A 19,615-nucleotide genomic window follows, 5' to 3' on the forward strand; every position below is an offset into this window, starting at 1 on the left:
TGACCTGCTATCATAACAATAATTTGTTGAAATTAACATTGCCCTAACTTGTAAAGCATGGTCCAGCTTGGGTTCTGGCTTAAAGACAGTAGAGTGCTTTCATGGATTAGAGCCTTAAAGGAATCAAAAGGGGCATAAATAACCTGCACTAAAGGTCTGAGGAGCACAAAGCTCCCAGTGAAAGTCCGTGGATATCATTTACTGCTTCTGTTAAAGGAAACTGCAACTTCAGTATTTTAGGAGTAGTTCCTGCAGATGCGTTGAGGATGTCTGACAAAAATTGTGTGACACTGCATTTTTATTTCCCTCAATAAAGGTGAGCCATGTCTTTCCATTCTGGGCGAGGATGTCCCCGTGGCCAGGGGGGACCAGGAGCAAGAACTTCGTCACAGACCTACCGCCCTCAGAACCTCCGTCAGCTTCACCCACAGCAGCCCTCTGTACAGTACCAGTATGAGCAGCAAACTGCCCCTCCAACAACCTATTCCAACCCTCCAACCACCGGTTACATGCCTCCCAGGCCAGACTTTGTGCCCTATCCTCCTCCAGTGCCCCCTTCCACACAAAATCCCATCAGCCAGTGTCCCATGAGGCCGCCATTTCCAAACCACCAGATGAGGCAGAGCTTCCCAGTACCTCCATGTTTCCCTCCCACTCCTCCACCAGTGCCAAATCCTAGCAACACTCCCGTGCCAGGAACACCTGCTGGACAAAGCACCTTCCCTTACATGATGCCTCCCCCCACAGTACCGCACCCTCCCCCCCGCCAGTCATGCCCCAGCAGGTCAGCTACCAGCCTGTGTACTCTGCAGGGTACTCGCAGCAGTCGTTCCCGCCGCGCCAGCTTCAGCAGCTACCAGCCACACCTCCGGCTCCTTCCCGAGCAGCACTGCCAGCAGCAGTGCCAGCAGCAGCCACTTCCGGCACACGGGGCAGTACCAGGGAGAGAAGTCCCAAAGCGATCGGCGGTCCCCAGACAGGAGCAAGCACTATGATGAGCACCGGCACCGCGAGCATGGTCACATGCATGGCGACAGGCATCGCTCCACTAACCACGGGGATCGTCGGGAGCGCGGCCGCAGTCCGGATAGAAGGAGGCAGGAAAGCAGTCGGCACCGGACAGATTATGACAGAGGAAGGATATCGCCTCATCACAGAAGTTATGAGCGAAACAGGTAATTTGGGGTGTTATGTGCCTGCAGGGGGAGAGGTGTCATCATTTGTTTCATAGTATGCGTTTGCATCAATGTTTTCTTCCCTTACCCTTGTTTTTCCCTCTAGCTCGGCAAGTAGCCAGTAGTCAGGTCTCATGGAAAGAGTTTCTGTTTAGACACTTTCAGGTACACTGCCTTTGCCTCATGTTTGTGAGCTGGCAGACTTGTTGCTCTTGTCCATATATATAGTTTTCAAACAAGAGCTTCTTTGCATCCCACTGAGTGGATTGTTGGGTAGTGCTGAACATCTTTACTGTAGAAATTTATGTACATGTGGCAGGAAAATTGAGTTGGCACAGCTTTGTGCAGAAGACTCTACAAAGTTGAGTCTTGCAAACAATTAAGCCCCAGCATTCTGAATTTCAAGGTTTAGGTACCAGAGTTAGAGTGCCAGGTGTTACTTTCTTTCAATAAGCCTTGTATTTGTAGAGAATGCGGACTTGTTGGGGTTTTATAGTCTGATAGGAGCCCATATCTAATTCCTGCAATGAGATGTTTTAGTGAAAAGCTTGTTATGTTCAGGGTGAAGACTCTCAGCAAGCCAGCCTGTGATCTCAAGAGAGGACTGCGGTGAAAATGAGTGTGGGCCAGTGTTAGGCTTCACTGATGTCATTCGGGTAGATGAGTGTGCAGTGCTTATTTTGGGATTTTTCATGAAGTGTCTGCCCCTCTTCTTCATGAACACAAATGGCTTGGAAATTAGGAGCTGACCTGATGCCATTTGCTGTAGTGTGTTTTAGAGCAAAGCATCACCAGTTAAATCTTCCTCGTGTCTTAGATTTGTTGTTTGTAGATCTTTATGTGTCTAATAAACTCTGTCAAAATATTCAAAGTGCTGCTGAAAAGTTAAGTGTTTAAATATTTATCAAGGCTCCTGGATCACATGCTCTTAATTTTAAAAGCTCAGAATTTTTTCATGCCACGTGTGGAACATGAATTTACTCATAAAGCATGTGCAAATGAAGCCACTTTGATTTACATATGCAGAGACTTAATTACAGAACCTTTGACACTTGCATTCAAAAAGCAGCTCAAGCCTCACACTGAGTAAGTTTACTTTGATTTTCAAAAGAAGATTTTCCTAAAACTTAATGCCGCTGGCATTAAGGCACTGGCCTTTTCTGTATGAGATGCTTGTGGAATTTTCTCCTCCTTGCTGCATAATTTCAAGCTTCAATTTTAAGTTTTGAAAATGCATGCTTTCAGTAGCTTCTTTCTCAGAGAAACACTTTTGGATTGCTGCTTTAGGCCAACAGCTTCCAGATCTACTTGATAGTGTATCTACTTATTTTGATTCGGAGCTGTTTGCCACACTTGGGGTTGTTTTTTTTCTGCAGCATCCGTCTCCCAAGCAAATCAGATGGCATGGAATGTGCTCTCTGAAGACTGAAATCCATGCTTGAACAAGGATGATGCTGACAAACAAGGATGAATGGGGCTGGGGAAAACAATAGATAGTTTGAACTCTTTGCTTTGTAAATTGGCATTCTGTTTCGTATTATGAGCATGGAAACAAACATATATATATATGTTCATAAATAATTTTGACTCGTTCTGTTAACCCGCCTGGCCACTTGAAGCACTGTTTATAATTCCTAGTGTATCAACAGACTAGAAGTTTTAACAGATGCACAATGAGTTGCCAGCTGTTAGCAGAGTATAAAAACTGCCTGTGTGATCTTTCCTGCCTAATAAATACAGTAATTTCACGGAATCACTTAGGTTGGAAAACATCCTTAAGATCATCAAGTCCAGCCTGTAACCTAATGCTGCCAACTCCACTGCTTAAATTGTATCCCTAAGTGCCACGTCTACATCTCTTTTAAGCGCTTTTTTAAGGAATGATGATACCACTTTCCTGGGCAGCCTATTCCAGTGCTGGATAACCCTTTGGGTGAAGAAATTTTTCCTACTATCCAAATGAAATCTCCCCTAGTGCACCTTGAGGCTGTTTCCTTTCATTCTGTCGCTTGTTATGCGGGAGAAGAGGCTGACCTCCACCTGGCTACAACCCCCTTTCAGGCAGTTGTAGAGAGCTACAGGGTCTTCCCTGAGCCTCCTTTTCTCCAGGCACAAGAACCCCAGCTCACTCTCCAGACCCTTCACCAGCTCTATTGCCCTTCTCAGGACATGGTCCAGCATCTCAATGTCTGCTTGTAGTGAGGAGCCCAGAACTGGACACAGGATTCTGGGTGCAGCCTCACCAGTTCCAAGTACAGAGGGACAGTCAGGGCCCAGGTCCTGCTGGCCACACTATTTCTGATACAGGCCAGGATGCCTTTGGCCTTTCTGGCCACCTGGGCCTATGCTGGCTCATATTCACCTGCCTGTGACCAACATCCTCATTTGGTGTAACCGCTAGATTTTGCTTAGCAGGCTGTAGCTCCCTGAGAGCTCAGCGAGGGTTTCCTAGGGCAATGCGACCTGTTGCATCCCGCAGTCCATTTCGGATGGCCCCGTGATCTCGCTCTGGTCAGCTCTCAGCGTCACAACCAGTGATGATGAATGAAGTGAGAAGAGTCTCTCATGAGGGTTGAGATGGCTTTAATCACATCTTGTCCTTGCGATTTCCAGAGGCAGAGAGACCCCGTGGTCTGCACGTGAGGGGGTTTTGTCAGGGGCCCAGGGCTGGTACCTGGGCAGGGTTGGGGTACAGGAACCAGTATGGAGAAACCGAGGAAGTGGCCAAGGCTAAGGGCAGGGGGGAGCAGGAAGGGGAACATGGCATCACGAAAGCAGTGGGTTAACAGGCTACTACACTCATTTGTTCTGCTGGACAGCTTTCCAGCCCCTCTTCCCCAAGACTTCAGTTAATTTAAAGCTCCTTGATCCCAGAAATAGGTTTGGGTTATCAAATTCTTTATGTGTATGTGCAAGGTGAGTCTTGTAGATGAGAGTTATAGTTTCAGCATTGTGCAGATTGTCTGTATCTGTCTGCTCTTTGTGTGTGCTTGAGGTGGCTGTAAGGGAGAGGGCTTGCCTCAAGCACTTGAATGACTGCTGTGTTTACAAAGCTATTGTGCTTGAAGTAGGTTTTCTTTTCCCTCCTTGGAGCATTTGGAATGGTTGTAGATACAACAGTCTTACCCTTTGCCATTCGTAAAAGGAGAAGAGGAAGAATGGTAATAGGTCCTGTGGTGAGTTCATAGATGTTGCCTATGTATGGTGTGAATTCACTCTTGTATTGAGATAGATGGCTTTGTTGAAGCAGATGGAGCACATGGATAGATGACTATCTTTTACAAGTTTCTTGAAGGTCAGTGTCAAGAACATCTTTTAGCAGTCAGCATGTGGCTGTCATTTTGCATTAACATGATCTTAGACTGCTTTTGTGTTCCTTTCAGGTGTGGAGTGTATGGAATGCCAGATTTCTCATTCAGCTTATTTTTTGAACTTTTTAAGGGAACGGGAGAGGGAGAGGCATAGGCACCGTGACAGCAGAAGATCACCATCACCAGACAGATCCTACAAAAAGGATTACAAGAGAGCAGGAAGGTAAGGAAGGCTGCATGTGGTCTCTTGAGCATTTGAGGCTCTGTGCATCCACTCGTGAGGTTTTGTGTGCATATGTGTCTCATTTGAAACTCAGAAAAGATGGGTGTCTTAAATTTATGATCGTATACTGATACATGCAAATGCCAGTTATCTCAAGACCTTGTAGAGTTAGAAACAGGATTAATCTCTGGAGAGTTTCACTGCTGTGTCCTAAAGACTTTCTCTTACATCTCCTGTTCTGTAAAGTACCAAAATTATTTAAAGTCATTCTATCTTCAGGTTATCATTTAGAGTCTTTTCTTATATTGCTGCTCCTTTCTGAATTCTGGATAGTTGAAATCATTACAACGTTATTGGTTTTGTAGGCAGAGGAGATTTAAAAGAAAACAAAAGCTGGTAGTTTCCTTATTCATCTTTTGAAACATTACTCTTATGATGCATAAGGAATATCACACATTGTGTTGTTCAAAGGCATGTTAGAGTTACAGAAGTGTGGTTTCTGTATAATCTTTTTAATAAAACCTGAATTCTTTTGTCATGCCAATAGTTTGTGGGCTATGTTTTGAAACTTCTTACTGTAACTTTTAGTTGTGAGTGATGTGACTTATTTTTTACTACTGAGTTCCTAACTTAGAAATAAAATTAAAAGAAATTCACCTAGAATGCAAGTAGGAATTGTAATTTAAAATGCCATGTAATTTTTATTTTAATTCTTTAATATGGCTTAAAATAAAAAGCACATCGAATTTTAAGTCATTTTTATAGCAGTTCAGAACTACAAATTACTCTTGTACTCTTTGTGATGCAAGTTAAAAGCTGGAAAGGCAACTGGATTTTGCTGCAGTTTATATGATAGAATGATGTACTGATCTGAAGCAAACTCTTTTTCATTTTAAAACCGTCACTGTTAAAATAATAAAGAGAATTGCTTTTGTTTGCTTTCTCCCTCTAAGCCGGTCTCCAAGCAGAGAGAGAAAGAGAACCCGATGGGAGGAGGACAGAGAAAGGTGGTCTGAGAACCAGAACTCCAGCAAAGAGAAAAATCATACTGCTGTCAAAGACAAAGAATCAGAAGAGAATGCATCTGAAAAAAATGAAGAGGAAGATGAGGAATTGCTTAAGCCAGTCTGGGTTCGCTGTACCCATTCTGAAAGCTATTATTCCAATGACCCCATGGATCAAGTGGTATGTCAGTGGGAACTCTAAAATGACTGCAGACAGTCCTTTATAATAGGAACCCTTCAGCAGGATCATGTTTTGTGTCGTTTAATTCTTCTCTCTTCCTAATCATTTCAGTCTTTTAATCCCATTAGGGGCTTCATTCGTTGCTGTTCTTCTCTGTTTTCATCAGTTCCTTTTGTCTGTTAGCATTCAGATAAGTGGTACATGGAAAAGGGGGTACTTTTTTTTGTCTCCAGGAAGGAAAGATAGACTTTTTTGCCCATTATACCTGTGTTTGAGCAAAGATGCCTCAAGCACCATATATTCCTGCAACCTTGGAGATGTGCTATACCAGCAAATGAAATAATTTGTCTGCTAGTTCACCTGGTGAAGCAATGTAATGATATGCTAAAGCCTTATTAGTTATTCCCATGTTTCACTGAACTACAAAGCTCCGTCTTTCCCACCTTCTTGCTTTTTTTCATTAAATGCTGGTAGGTGTTGAGTTCTTGTGCTATATTAACACTCTCCTTTTTTTGTTCTGTTGTTCTAATTTTTTTATTAACAGGGGGATTCTACTGTGGTAGGAACAAGCAAGCTCCGAGATCTGTATGAAAAGTTTGATGAGGAGTTAGGAAAGCGACAGGCAAAGGCCAAAGCAGCCAGGCCACCATGGGAGCCACCGAAAACCAAGCTGGATGAAGATTTAGGTAAGCTGAAATGGTGACAAAGCTCTGAAATGGAATAATCTGTAGTTAACCTGTTTTGGCAGTTGTGTGTACTTAATAATGTTGATAGGTGTTTTTTAAGTCCCTCCTTTGTATTTCATATCCATGGGAGTTTTACTGTAGCTTTTGACTGAAGCAGAGCTCAGTTCTTTACCCAGAAAGCCTGGGGGAAAAGGGAGGGTATCCATCACTACCAAATGCTAGTTTCTTGCATGGTATGAAACACCCTGAGCATGATCAGATAGTTCAGAGAATGGCATATGAGAGGTTTTGAGGAGCTCCTGGTTTTAGATTTCTAAAGAGCAAGCAAGGGTAGTGGTGATAGACTCATGCTATGAAAGCAAACATAGGAGTTTTTCTTCAGTATTGTATTTTTGTTGTGCAGGTCTGCTTAGTATGATCAGACCTCTGCAAAAGTATTAGTTTTCATAACATACATTATCTGCATTATCTTGGACCACCTTTATGGTCTTCTGACAGTGAAATACATCTAGCAGCATCAGATACTGGGGAAATACTGGTTGAATTATCAGGGCAGAGGTTTTTATAGCAATTTATCTACTCAGAAGTCAGTGAAAGCTATTTTTCTTGGTTTGTTTTGTGAAAGCTGTTGTTTTCCTACTTCCAGCATTTCAGTGTTTCATAGTGTGTTTTTTAGTGCTTTAGTTCAAGAAATTTTAGCCATATCACAGTAATTTAGATACTCTGTTGAGCTTGCTTTGTAAATATTGCTTCATGTTGGCCAAGTGAGCTGCTTCAAACTTTCATATCTCATCTTAGTAACTCATTAAAAGGTCACATATCAAAAATTCTAAAGATGAATTACAGGCCTAATGACATGGTTACATGCTGATGGTATAAAAGGATGCAATGAAGAGGAAAGAAAAAGAGAAATACAGATGAAATAAAATGTGAATTCACTTTTGTAAAGGAATTCTTCACTTTTTTTTTGAACAGTGAATTTGCATATATTTAAACTCCTTCAAGAATCACTAGCAAAGTAAACTGTAGGGGTTTTTAGGAGATGTTTTTTCATGTGGGTGAATCAAGGATGGGACTGCTGCATTCAACATACCTGCATAAAGCTGTCATTCCTCAGATCTCTGAGGAAGAAAGCCTGCTGCTCCAGGCTAAAATATGATAGGGCCAAGAGCAACTTCTGCATTTTCTTTTCCTAGTCTTTCTGGAGAACCTGAAGGCTCTATTCACTCTCTTCACTGTTCTCCTGGGCTAATTTGGTGTCTGTGGCAGCTTCTCCTACAGCCATGTAGTGTCTAGTAGTTTGTCTTATTTTTTAACTTCAGTAAATGCTGTCTCTGTTCTGGCTTGTGTCAGCAGTAGTCGTGTTTTGCAGTGAGATAGCAGTGCACTCCAGGAGTGCTTTTAGATCATGAAAGGCTGATGATGGAAGAAATTCTTTACTTGGGGGTGGAGAAGCACTGGAACAAGTTGCCCATAGAGAGAAGTTACGGATGTCCTATCCCTGGCAATGTTTAAACCCAGGCTGGATGGGGCGTTGAGCAACCTGGTCTACTGGGAGATGTCCCTGCCCATGGCAAAGGGGTTGGAATTCGATGGTCTTTAAGGCTCCTCCCAGCCCACACCATTCTATGATTCCAATACGTGACATCGAAAAGTTCTGTGTTAGTCTTTTGAAACTCCAGCTTACTCTCATGGGTTCCAGGCACATTTTGCGCCTGAAAATAGACCTCAGTACTAATCCGTTGTAAATCAGAGAACTTTTGAAACTTAAGTCTTTGTGAATATTTGTAGGAATACACATGTGCATACTTTGTAAGAAAACACTTATTTCAGCTGAGCATAGATGACCTATGTAAACCATGTGCTCCAAGGACATATTTTAATAACACCTTATGCCAAATTATGAACTGTGTAAAAATACATCTTAATTTTAAAAAAAAGGGAAACTTTTTCCTACTGATAGTCTCTCATTTTCTCTCTCTCCTTTTTCTTTCAACCAAGGAGAGTCTCGTGTTCAGTAAATGTGTATTTTAAAACCATAGTTTCACAGTATTTGAAAGCACTGGCAGTACAGTAATATATTTTAAGTCAAAACTTGACAAATGGAAGAAATATTGCATTTTATTCCAAGAATAATAAACTTTACTTGCTTCCTGGTATATGTCTTGGCTGTGAATCCATTTATTTAAATTAGACCTGAGGATATCTGTGAAAATGAGTGACTAAAATTATGTGCATAAGAAAGGGAGTTGCTTCAAAGTACCACAGGAGATTAGAGATATGTGAGATCAAGGTTTTTGAGTGTGGAGGTGTTTTTAGTATTAAGTCCAGACATTAATTCATGTTAGAGAATGCATTGCTATGGAGAAGAGAGCATGTGGAAGTGTTTTTCAGCTGTCTTTATTTCTTCTGTGTGAATCAGAGAGCTCCAGTGAGTCAGAGTGTGACTCTGAAGATGACAGCAGCTGCTCCAGCAGTTCAGATTCAGATGTTATTGACGTCATTGCAGAAATTAAGCGTAAAAAAGCACACCCTGATCGTCTCCATGAAGAACTGTGGTACAATGATCCAGGACAGGTAGGGTGTGAGGAAAAAGTGCTGGGTATCCAAAGGTCATTCTCCAAATAAACTGAAAATTCTGCGTTGTTGTCAAACATGTAGAGTGACTTCTATTTCAAAATGCTTTCTTTACCCGTTTTCCCTTTTCTCTCTCATCTTCTTCAAAGCACTTCGCTTTTGATTTCGAGAGTGTGGTTCCAGCTGATTAATCGTGTGGATTATTCAGTTGGAATCATGTCTGACAGCATTAATAAAAACTGAATTGCTAACAGTATGCTAATGCTGTCCTTTTAGCCCTGAGATAAAGGTACACAACTGAATTGTGTGGTGGAGAAAAGGCAATATGTGTACATCCTTTACAAATTTTTCACCTTAAGCTCTCAGCTCATAATGATAAATAATGTTTTAAATATGCAGCTAATGCTTCTAATTTCTTGTCTAATGGTTCTTTTGTAATTGCATGGAGATTGTAATTCTCATTAAATGTAATTGCTGAGCTCATGAAGTGCTGTTTTGAATGTACACATTGCACAGAAGACTAATTTTTGTTTGCAAATTCACCATCTTCATCTTTCTTACTTAAATATTTTACAATCTATTTTCTCATTTCAAGTGACATGTCAGTAAACTTATTTTTCTGGCACTTTGTGTGATGTATGAGTAGCGTGCAACAAATCATAATGTGAAGAGATACTGCAACACATATTGCCACTGTGGTAATTCAAAAGTCTGTTGAATATTCTATTACAGATTCCTGTTTATGCTTCTAGTTTAAAAAGAATGATTGAGCATAGCTAGCTGTTTTTATTTGTATGGAGAGCCAACTTAGCGAACTGTTTAGATATTTAACAGAAAAAGTTGTGTAGCTCTTGGGCACACTTCAAAGTAATGTTCTATGAAGAAGATTAGCGGGAAAAAAGGTGGAAAAACTGAGTTTCTTGCTGAAAAACATTCTTTCCCAAAAACTTTCTTGAGACTGACTCTTCATCTTTCTTGAAAGGGCTACAATCAATCATGGTGAGCTTGTCAGTGCTGTTGTACTTCTGTGTAGATTTTATTTGAAAACATTGAAGTTTTCATAGGTATTTATCTGGTGTGTCAGAATGCTTTCTGTCAATAAATAAAACAGGAATGATTGCCATGCACTCTGACATGTACAAGTACACTGTCTGACATGGAACTAGATTTGTAGGATGGATCTTCCCAACCCTTCGATCTGAGAAGCTTGTTTGTTAATTTGGATAATCTCCAGCAGTGCTGACAGTTGCCAGAAAATAAATTGTTAAATTCAATGCCACCACAGCGGCTTTTGCCTTACAAATGTGATCTGCTTGTTTGTGTTGCTCTGTTGGTCAGAGAAGGCATTGCCTATGTAAATTTGTAATCTCTCATCATTTTACCATCAATTCATGATTGTTCTCCTGCATTTTTTTCTGTGAGCAGTGTTGTTAGGGACGAGCTAGAGATGTATCTGACTTGCTTCTCAAGTCTTGACTTTACAAGTACTTCACATCTCTCTGAGTTTTGGCCTGTGCATTTAATATAAAAGAAGCAGTATTTGTGCTGAATAGTTCTAAGAATTAAGGATGAGATTTTCAAAAATAAGTGATGATTATTTAAATAGCCTCAGCAGACCCTTAGTTTTGGGGCACTGATGAGCAGTTAGCTGTTGACTGTGTTTTTAACTCTCTTCTGTCTTGTTGCTGTGTAAGCCAGTGAGGAAGTATGCTTCTACCTATGAGCATGATTCAATTTCTTGGAGCCTGTTCTTCTCAGAGTATGGGAAAAACTGTGAGGACAACAAGCTGTCATGTCACTCCATTGTTAAGATTGTGTGGCTCAGTTTCCAAACAAGTAGGGAAGTTCCTGCTTCTTATGATCCTTTGCACATATGCATTGTGCCAGTTTGAAGAAACTGAGGTGAACATTTAGAGAATTAACATCAAAACTAAAAGGTTGCATCCCTGTCCCAACTCCCTAAAGCTAACATTAACAGTGGTTTAATGAGTCTTTCTTCCTGTGGTATCTTCACATTATATCTAATATATGATAATGCCATTTAGCCCCACTGTGGATGCTGTTTGTGTTTTCAGACTGCTTGTAATAGCATGGAAAGTTCTGCTGGTTTTTCTGTTGCGTTGCAAGTTTATTGTTTGTTTGGTTGTTTTTTTTCCTAAGTCTAAAAGAAGTTTAATTTCTTGGATTCAAACTTTGAAACCTTGAGTTGGGAACTTACTTTGTTTCTCTGGTTTGTTTCTGGGCTTCTTTTGTTGGATTTCTGCAATGGGCATAATGTTAAGGGCAGAAAGCTTTAGGCTGTTGCAGTAGTTGATAGTCTGCATTGATCTTGGTCATAAAAGTGAAAAGAAAGATGCTAGCATTGTAATATATGCACTGGCCCTTTTTGGTATAGCTGCTTGATGCACTCATACTGAATACTCAAGTGGGTATTTCTTCCCCCTTTATCTTTTTTACTGATCTGTTTACAGGATGGATTTGAAGTGTTCCCATTAGTTCTTTAAAGTACCAAGTAAAATCTTTGAATGGTCTGCATTTCAGGGGATAGTCTTGTTCCATGGCAAAAGGCTTAGTTGAGGATGTGTTTTCAGTCAGAGAGCCCAGTGGAACTGTTTGAATATGGAGATTTCAGCATGTAAATATTGACACATACATGTTTAGGACCTGAATTTCGTTTTAGGCAGTCATCATGCTGTTTATGTGTATAAGCAATGGAAAAGAGGTGCATTATAGCAGGGTAGTAGAATTCTGTTGAGAGTGTTTTTCCATCTTGTGCTTCTGAAACAGTGATGCAGTTCTAATGCTGCTGTGCAGTTTTCTTAATATTAGTCTATACTGTTTTCAGTTTTATTGGCTTAAGAACATCCACTTAATCTAAGCATGACAGGCTTTTAGAAGCATCAGCACTCAGGGCATTAAAACCAACATACTTTCCCAAAAACACTTTTCAATACAACCAGAATCCTATTTTGTTTTTGACAGATGAATGATGGACCTTTGTGCAAGTGCAGTGCTAAAGCCCGGCGAACGGGAATAAGACATGGCATTTATCCTGGCGAAGAGGTATTAGTAATTCTAAGGATTGCAATTATGAATACAAACTTGCAGCTGTAAATTCCTGCTTAGGTTGATTTGAGGGGTCTTTCCCATGATTTACCGGCTGAGTAAAAAAAACGCTTGTGCAGCTTTAAATCATTCAGTTATGTAACCTCATATTTAAAATGCAATACTGGTAGTGACATCCACCTGGAAACTGTAGAAAACTTTTGCCTGTGTTTGCTTAGTTTTAGGTTTGTTTGGGTTTTTTTTAAGTTTCTGAAACACAATTATGTTAATAGAAAAGAACTTGTGATCAAAAGATCTCCTATCTTCAAGTGGATGAATACATTTTGAAGGGCCCACTCTGTGAAGTGATTACTTTAAAAGAAAAAGTAAATAGTAATCTGCTGCTGAAAGAAGCAGAAGGCTTGTCAGGAGGCATTCTTGCCTTAGCATGTAGGCTTTACAATTTATCTTTGTGCTTTTTCTTGAAAAATTTTATTTTTCAGTAGGCCTTCTTACATATATTTACCGAAACAATCTTTTATTTCTCTGCAGTTAAGGAGTTATGAACGTTTCTGTGAATTATTTGAGTTCAGAAAATTGGCTTTGGTCTGAAGCTTACTATAAATTGCTCTAGTTCAGGATCTATTCCTCCCCATGTTACATCTAGGGTTCTTCTTGCAGAGGAGGGAGAAAATTTAGGAGGAGAAAACTACTATATATAAAACTTGGTGCATGAAGGCAGCTGCTCCCTGGAACAATGCCATCTGGGAATCGCAGGTTTCACAAAATCTCCTAGGATATACTACTTCTCACAGTGTCCTGTAGATGAAACTGCCTAGTTTTGAACTAGCTTATTTGCCGCTGTCTTGTTGCAGCAGTGAGAAGCTTATTTTGGGGCTGAAGAGCCAATGTAATCACCCTGCTTACTGCGTAAGGTTTGCAGAGTGGCCAGAACAGTCTAGTGGTGTAGCTGTCTTGCCAATGCCACAGGCCAACTTTTCTTCTGCTGTTCAGAGCAGTACCCTGCTCACTGCAGTGATTTTATTCTTTTTCCCAATGTATTCCGAGCAGGCTGGTGGCAGCCTCTGAACTGCAGCAAGTTGTATGTAGGACATACGATAAACTGGTTTTGTCTGACTGTTGAGGAGTTTAGGTCTTTACATAGGACTGCTTCAAAACAATCTGGAAGGAAACATGAAATTCCTTGTGTCTGGCTGCCTTTGGACCTCAAAGTCAAGCATTATAACCTTGTAACAGAGTGGAGTTACTCTGTGGTGATAGACTAATCCCTTCTCTTCAGGCCTCAGATTTCCCCCAAGCAGATGGACTGATACCTGTCTATCTTGATAATGTCCCTTGAGATCATCTTGTGTGATGTTCAAGCTCCTCTTCATAAACTTTTAAAACTGTGTTTCCTGAAACAAATTTATATAGGAGAGGAAATTACTCTGGAACGTAAACAGCTAACTGTGGTGTGTAAGAGAGATGGAGAGTTAAATGGAAAATTAAAAAAAAAAATCCACCTTCTTTTGCTTTTGAATAGCTTTAAAAATATTTCTTAAAGTGAAAGTAGAGATAAGGCCACACTTTCCTCCTTCCCAGAATACTTAATTATGACTACCTGCTTTTATTTAATTTTTTCTAATGCATATTTCATGGCTATTAGAAATGCTTTATTCTCTCTTTTAATCTAAATTTGCCTTGACTCTACACATAACTCTACTTATCTCTTCCTTTAAGCCCATTAAACCATGTCGCCCCATGACCAACAATGCTGGAAGACTGTACCACTATCGAATTACTGTGTCACCTCCCACAAATTTCTTAGTAAGTACTTTATAAATAATTCAAACTAGGACTCTGATTTTATTTTCAGTGACAAAAGTCATACTGCTTCTTGCTTACTCCGTGGTGGTTTTGTTTTTCTTTTTTTAAGACAGACAGACCTACTGTTATTGAGTATGATGACCATGAATATATCTTTGAAGGGTTCTCCATGTTTGCACATGCCCCACTAACAAATGTAAGTATGGTCATTGCTACATACTTTAGGTTTCGTACAGGGGATTTCTTTACAAGGTGCTCATTCTGCTCTGAAGCAGAACTTCTCTAAAAAAACAATATGTGTATGCTACAAACATCTTGCCAGCACTTGAGACTGGGGAAAGATACTTGTGCTAATGGAGCTCCGATTTTGTCTTGACTGATTGTGGTAAGCAGCGTCTTTGAACTGTGACTGAGGCTGTGATGTGCACTGAAGTAATGTTTTTACATGTTTTGCAGTTTGGAAGTGAATTAAAACCATGGAACAACTTGTTAAAACTGCTAATTGGATTTAAATTGGATGAGTGGGTTTATTAAGTTGGCAAAGTTTAAAAAACTACCAACAACAACAAAAAAAGTTTTCCCCTTCAAGTGACAAATTAAATTATTCAGAGATCCACTCTAAACTCTAAAAGGTTTTCTCCCTTCTTAAAACTTACTTAGATGTCTCCAGTACTTTATAACAGCTGTTCAGCTTCTTCAGGACCTAGCAAGTTATGATTTTTAGTAAAAGCTGTAGGTACATACAGGTGTTTGTGTTTTGAAAGCAGGTGTAACAAGAAAAGGACATGACTGGTACCTGGCTGCCTTGCTTTTCTAGTATAAGCTGAGTTAGCCAAACATGAATGGAAAATATGCAAATACTTCATTTCTGTACACTAGAAGATTTTTTTGTTATCTTGGTTATTTCAAGGTTTTCTCAAAAATTCAGTGTGTGTTAGTTTCTGTGGGTTTTATATCTATTACTAGCAATATCACCAATGCCACAACTCAGTGTAAGAATGGTTATGAGCACAGGACTGGCATGTAAGGATACTGGAACTGAGAGGCACTGAGAAGAAATTACTTCTGACAGTTTGCTTATGTAATGGATATGAAAACTTCACTTTTGGTGGTCAGGGGAAGGGACTCTTGTTGATAAGTGAGAGAGTGGAGTTCAGCCTCTGACATGGCAATGGGAAGCACTGCTGCCCAGTAGCATTAACTCAGCCTCAGGATTCAAGGCAAATTTATGTCAAGGCTTTACGTTTTCACTTTGCTAATGAGCAAAAAGGAGCAGTTTTGTTTTATTCACGTTAAAAGAATAAAGAGACCCTTCTTACCTTTACAATTTTTGTGTCTGCTATGTGACAGCAAGGCAGAGAGTTACAGAAATCTTTAATATACAGACAACAAGGAAAACTCTTCTTTGATTGAATGGTTAGAGAATCTATTAAGCTGTAAAGTGCATATGTGCATATGTTTTTTTTCTCATTCCGGATAGGGGAAGTGATCAGCTACAAATGATTACTTTTTTACAGAGTTGAATACAAAGCAATTCTGTGGTGTCAATTCCTGCTACTAACACATATAAAGCCCTTTGGAAGGAGTCTCTTGATGTCATGATATGATTTTTGGCATACAACATAAAATCTGCTCTTTGAGGGACTCTTTGGAACATATTTGATAAAAGAGAGGTAGCAAAAGGTAGTAAAAATAGAGATCTGAACACCAACATCTTTGCATTAACCAAATTTCTGTAGTATGAAGTCTTAGGTTTGCACTTAGGTTATTACTGAGTTACTGCTGTTATTACTGAGTAATAAATGAGCAGTTCAAGTATTAGGGAAAGTGTTTAGTACCATCATAGGAAAAATTATAATTTTCATATTATAAATACCAAACCAATTTTACATTACCAACCACATGTTCTTTTACTGTGTATTTGCTTGTTTACATGGAACTCCAGTTCATGGAGATCTTAGTTGTGGTCAATTCTCTAAAGTATTCAACTTCTAGTTTAAATTATGTGTTAGCAAGTAAATAAATAATCCCTGTACTTTTTTTAAAGCCTCATTGCTTTAAGTATGACAGGTTTTCATCTTCTCAGATTCTAAATGGTTTATTTAATGGTATATTCCAAGGTTTTGGTCGGGGGGGGTGTATTCACATTTGATACTGTATCAAACTGTAAGAAATGCAGTTTTGTTTGGTCATTGGTTGCAGCTTCTCAATGTATCATGCAGATAACAATAGATATTTGTAGTCAAAATAGTCAAATGTTTGGCAGGGGGCTGTAAGAAGATGCAAGCAGAATATTGCACCTCTGCTATGTACGTTGATTTCACTGCAACCCCATCACTGTTCAAATATTTATTTGTATGCTTACCAGTGTAAAGTAACCTTGGGGTTCCTTCACTTTCAGAGATCATGGAATTATTCTAACACTCTTTTATACCTTTGAGGCCAGTGAGTAGTAAAATTTGGTAAGAGCTGTAGATGTGTAAGGGAAAATTCGGCATTTTTGTAGTCTTTTAGGAATTTAGCTTTTTTTCTCTGAAAATCCCATTTAAAAAAATGAAGCACCTTCAGCAATTTATGGACCATAAAAAGATGAAAAAAAGGAATTAAATGTTTGTCTTGCTAGCTAGTCAGGTGAAATTCTGAGAATATTTATTGCATTAAATTAGTATAAAACTGTAAATTTGTCCCTAAGCTATTACATTATGTTGCGTTGACTTAAAACTACATTTTAAGACCATAGAGCTGACACAATTGGCAGTGAGCTAAAAACACCTTGCTTTCAGATCTCTGTATCAGTCTGACATACTGTGTCAGAAACAACAGATTCACTTGCAAATATCCGAGGGAGAGAGGATACAGGTTGTCTGAGGTTTACAGGTGTACTTTTCCTTCTAAAGAAAATTTCATCTCCAGTAGATGGCATTATTGAACCTTCCTTCACCATTGTGTTTTATTAGCATTGTCAGCATTGTGTTTTATTACCGAGGTGAAGGCTGGAACTGGTACTCTGTTTACAGGTGCTTGTGTTCTTGTCTTTGCATGATCTTCCAGAGCAGCTGTTATAGTAAGTGCCCTTTTCAGCAGACAGTAATACCTTTGCATATAAAATTGTATTAACTATACATTTAATGCTGTATAGTTTTTAATGCTGAATTTCTCTCTTCCTTCCAGATTCCTCTATGCAAAGTAATCAGGTTTAACATTGACTATACCATTCATTTCATTGAGGAGATGATGCCTGAGGTAAGATGGATAACTAGAAGTCAGAGTGGGTTATGAATTGTTGATATGTTTAAGGATTAAACTCTTCAGTATCCCACCTTGCGAAGTCTCTAAGAGACTGGCTCTGTTCTGAAGGAGTGGCTGAAACAGAACTTGCACTTACAGGTACTAGCATAAATCTATCTACCTAGGCTATCATATATTAAAAACAAATAGTAAGAAGTGCTTATATCCGTAGGTTCCTTTTATTTTAAATTATATACATTATCTGTAAATTGAGTTAGGCATTACCATTCTCTTACGTATGACAAAAATAAGGCATATGGAGGTACTCCTTTGCCAGGACCATATGTCAATGGCAGAGCTGAAACTTAGTCAGAAGTTGAAGCTCTGAAGATTGCTTATCAGTACTAAATATAAGCTATTGTCAAAACAAATTTCCTGTGGATACAAGCAAAGCACATTGAGTTCATAATCTGTTTGTGGTGGGGTTTTTTATTACAAATTAATGCCTGGTGGATCCAGTTTGCAAAGTAAATTGCTGCAGTGGAACAGTGTGTGTAGGTACAGAAACACCCTGCATATTAACTACAAAGATAGGATCACTATTTAATTTAGTCACATATATTTAAATTTTTCTTTCTAATTATCTTTTTTTTGTTGCTCAATGGCATCTAAATATATGCAACAGCCCTGAAATTCCTCAGAAAGACTAATGTGATCAAAGCAATGAATTTCTTGTTAGTGAATGTACTGTGTTGTCTGCAAATCTTGAACTGAAACAACAAACAGCTACCAAGCAAAACAGGGAAGTGAACATTTTGGGGGATTTCTGGATTATTTGCAGACCATCTTTACTAATGACTTGTGAAACAGATTGTGGTATTAAGTTTGGAATTTATGGCCGATATCGTACATGCACAATTTATATCAGTCTGGTTTTGTTTGTTCGGGAAAGTTTATAAGTTCCTTCATAGAAGGAGCCAGTTCCTTGCTTGATGAAAAGAATCCCTTTTTGGTTTTTCTTTTTCTCTTTTCGTCCTTTTTATTCTTCTTCTGTTGGCTACTGAAGTCGTAATCCTCAATTTGTCTTGTGCTCACACTTGCTATGGAAATTATATGATACCACAGGTGGTGATTTATAAACATTTATTATGAGCATTTGGGAAAAAGTGAATTATGAGAAAGATATTTCTCAGAAATGTGTCATCTGCTCATCTTGCTCAGGTAAAAGGGGTTTTAGTGCTTGGCAGATTATTGCAGACTCATAATTTCTGCCTATACTGTTGGTTTGGACATTGAATGAAGAAGATTCAATACCATTCTTTCTTGACAATGCTTTCTGAAGAGAGAACTGTGCTATGTTAGAGTAGATGATCAAAAATATATCAATACTGTTTCCAAAACCCAGTATTTAGTAGTTGGCAAATATGAAGACACTGCTTTTTCATAGTGTTTTATTTAACTATATATGAATGGCATTATTTGTATTGCAGTATTATATAATTATAATTTTGGTCTATTTTTTTTGTTTCCCCAGAATTTTTGTGTGAGAGGCCTTGAGCTGTTTTCTTCGTATCTATTCAAAGATATTTTGGAGTTGTATGACTGGAATCTTAAAGGTAACATTGATTTTGAGACAGTCCTCAACATTACAATGTAACCTCTGTTTTCCATAAGAGGGACAAACTTCATTTATTCTTCAAGAAGATGAAATTAGAGTTCAATCATGTGAGGTGTAGCAGTGAAAATGCACAAACTTGGCACTGTATTTTCACAAATAAACTAAATTTCTGCCGTAATTCAGAACTTTTGTTTTTAATCAAACAGTAAATATTACTGTGTGTTTAATATTACAGAGTATCATGTGCATGGTATTTTGAAAGCCAAGGTGTCAGGTAAACTATTTTCTCTTTTTACAAGCTAACAAACAAGTTACTCATACTGTATTTCTCTGCAGTCAGCTCAGAAAGCAGTGACATACAGACAGGAATAGTGTTGTCATTATAGCTGAATGTTGTTGTCTTTTGACAAGATGAAAATACTGGTTTCCGTGAAGACTGCAACGAAAGAGAATACTTCGCATGGTCTAAAAGAGAAATGAGAGTATCAGAGGAGTTACATTTCAGTATCTGTAGGTCTGTTTGGGTGTCGTGACTTTGTCTGTGGAGATTCACTCTGCACAGGAGCACACAGGTTTAATACATTTTGTGTAGCCTTTGGTTTGATAATATATTCTAACATTAGTGTTGTCTTTCCTATCACTGCTTCTGATTGTTCTTTCTTTTTTTAGCTTCTGATTGTTCTTTTTTTAGCACTTACTGGTTGGTTTAGTTTTTATTTTCTTGAAAGCTTTATATGATG

General features: G+C 39.0%; 1 protein-coding gene across 1 annotated transcript in view; it reads left to right on the forward strand.

Annotated features, from left to right (window-relative positions):
• DROSHA (drosha ribonuclease III) overlaps positions 1-19,615 on the forward strand; it is a 74,795-nt gene that overhangs the window by 2,534 nt on the left and 52,646 nt on the right. The window contains 12 exon segments of the mRNA XM_039548420.1: positions 317-756; positions 759-838; positions 841-1,175; positions 4,617-4,709; positions 5,663-5,894; positions 6,439-6,580; positions 9,003-9,157; positions 12,140-12,220; positions 13,943-14,029; positions 14,139-14,225; positions 17,201-17,272; positions 18,792-18,873. Coding sequence (XP_039404354.1) covers positions 324-756; positions 759-838; positions 841-1,175; positions 4,617-4,709; positions 5,663-5,894; positions 6,439-6,580; positions 9,003-9,157; positions 12,140-12,220; positions 13,943-14,029; positions 14,139-14,225; positions 17,201-17,272; positions 18,792-18,873 — 1,879 coding nt within the window. The 5' untranslated portion in view covers positions 317-323.

The sequence above is a fragment of the Corvus cornix genome, chromosome 2 (genome assembly GCF_000738735.6).
Source record: "Corvus cornix cornix isolate S_Up_H32 chromosome 2, ASM73873v5, whole genome shotgun sequence".
In the NCBI taxonomy this organism is placed as follows: domain Eukaryota; kingdom Metazoa; phylum Chordata; class Aves; order Passeriformes; family Corvidae; genus Corvus; species Corvus cornix.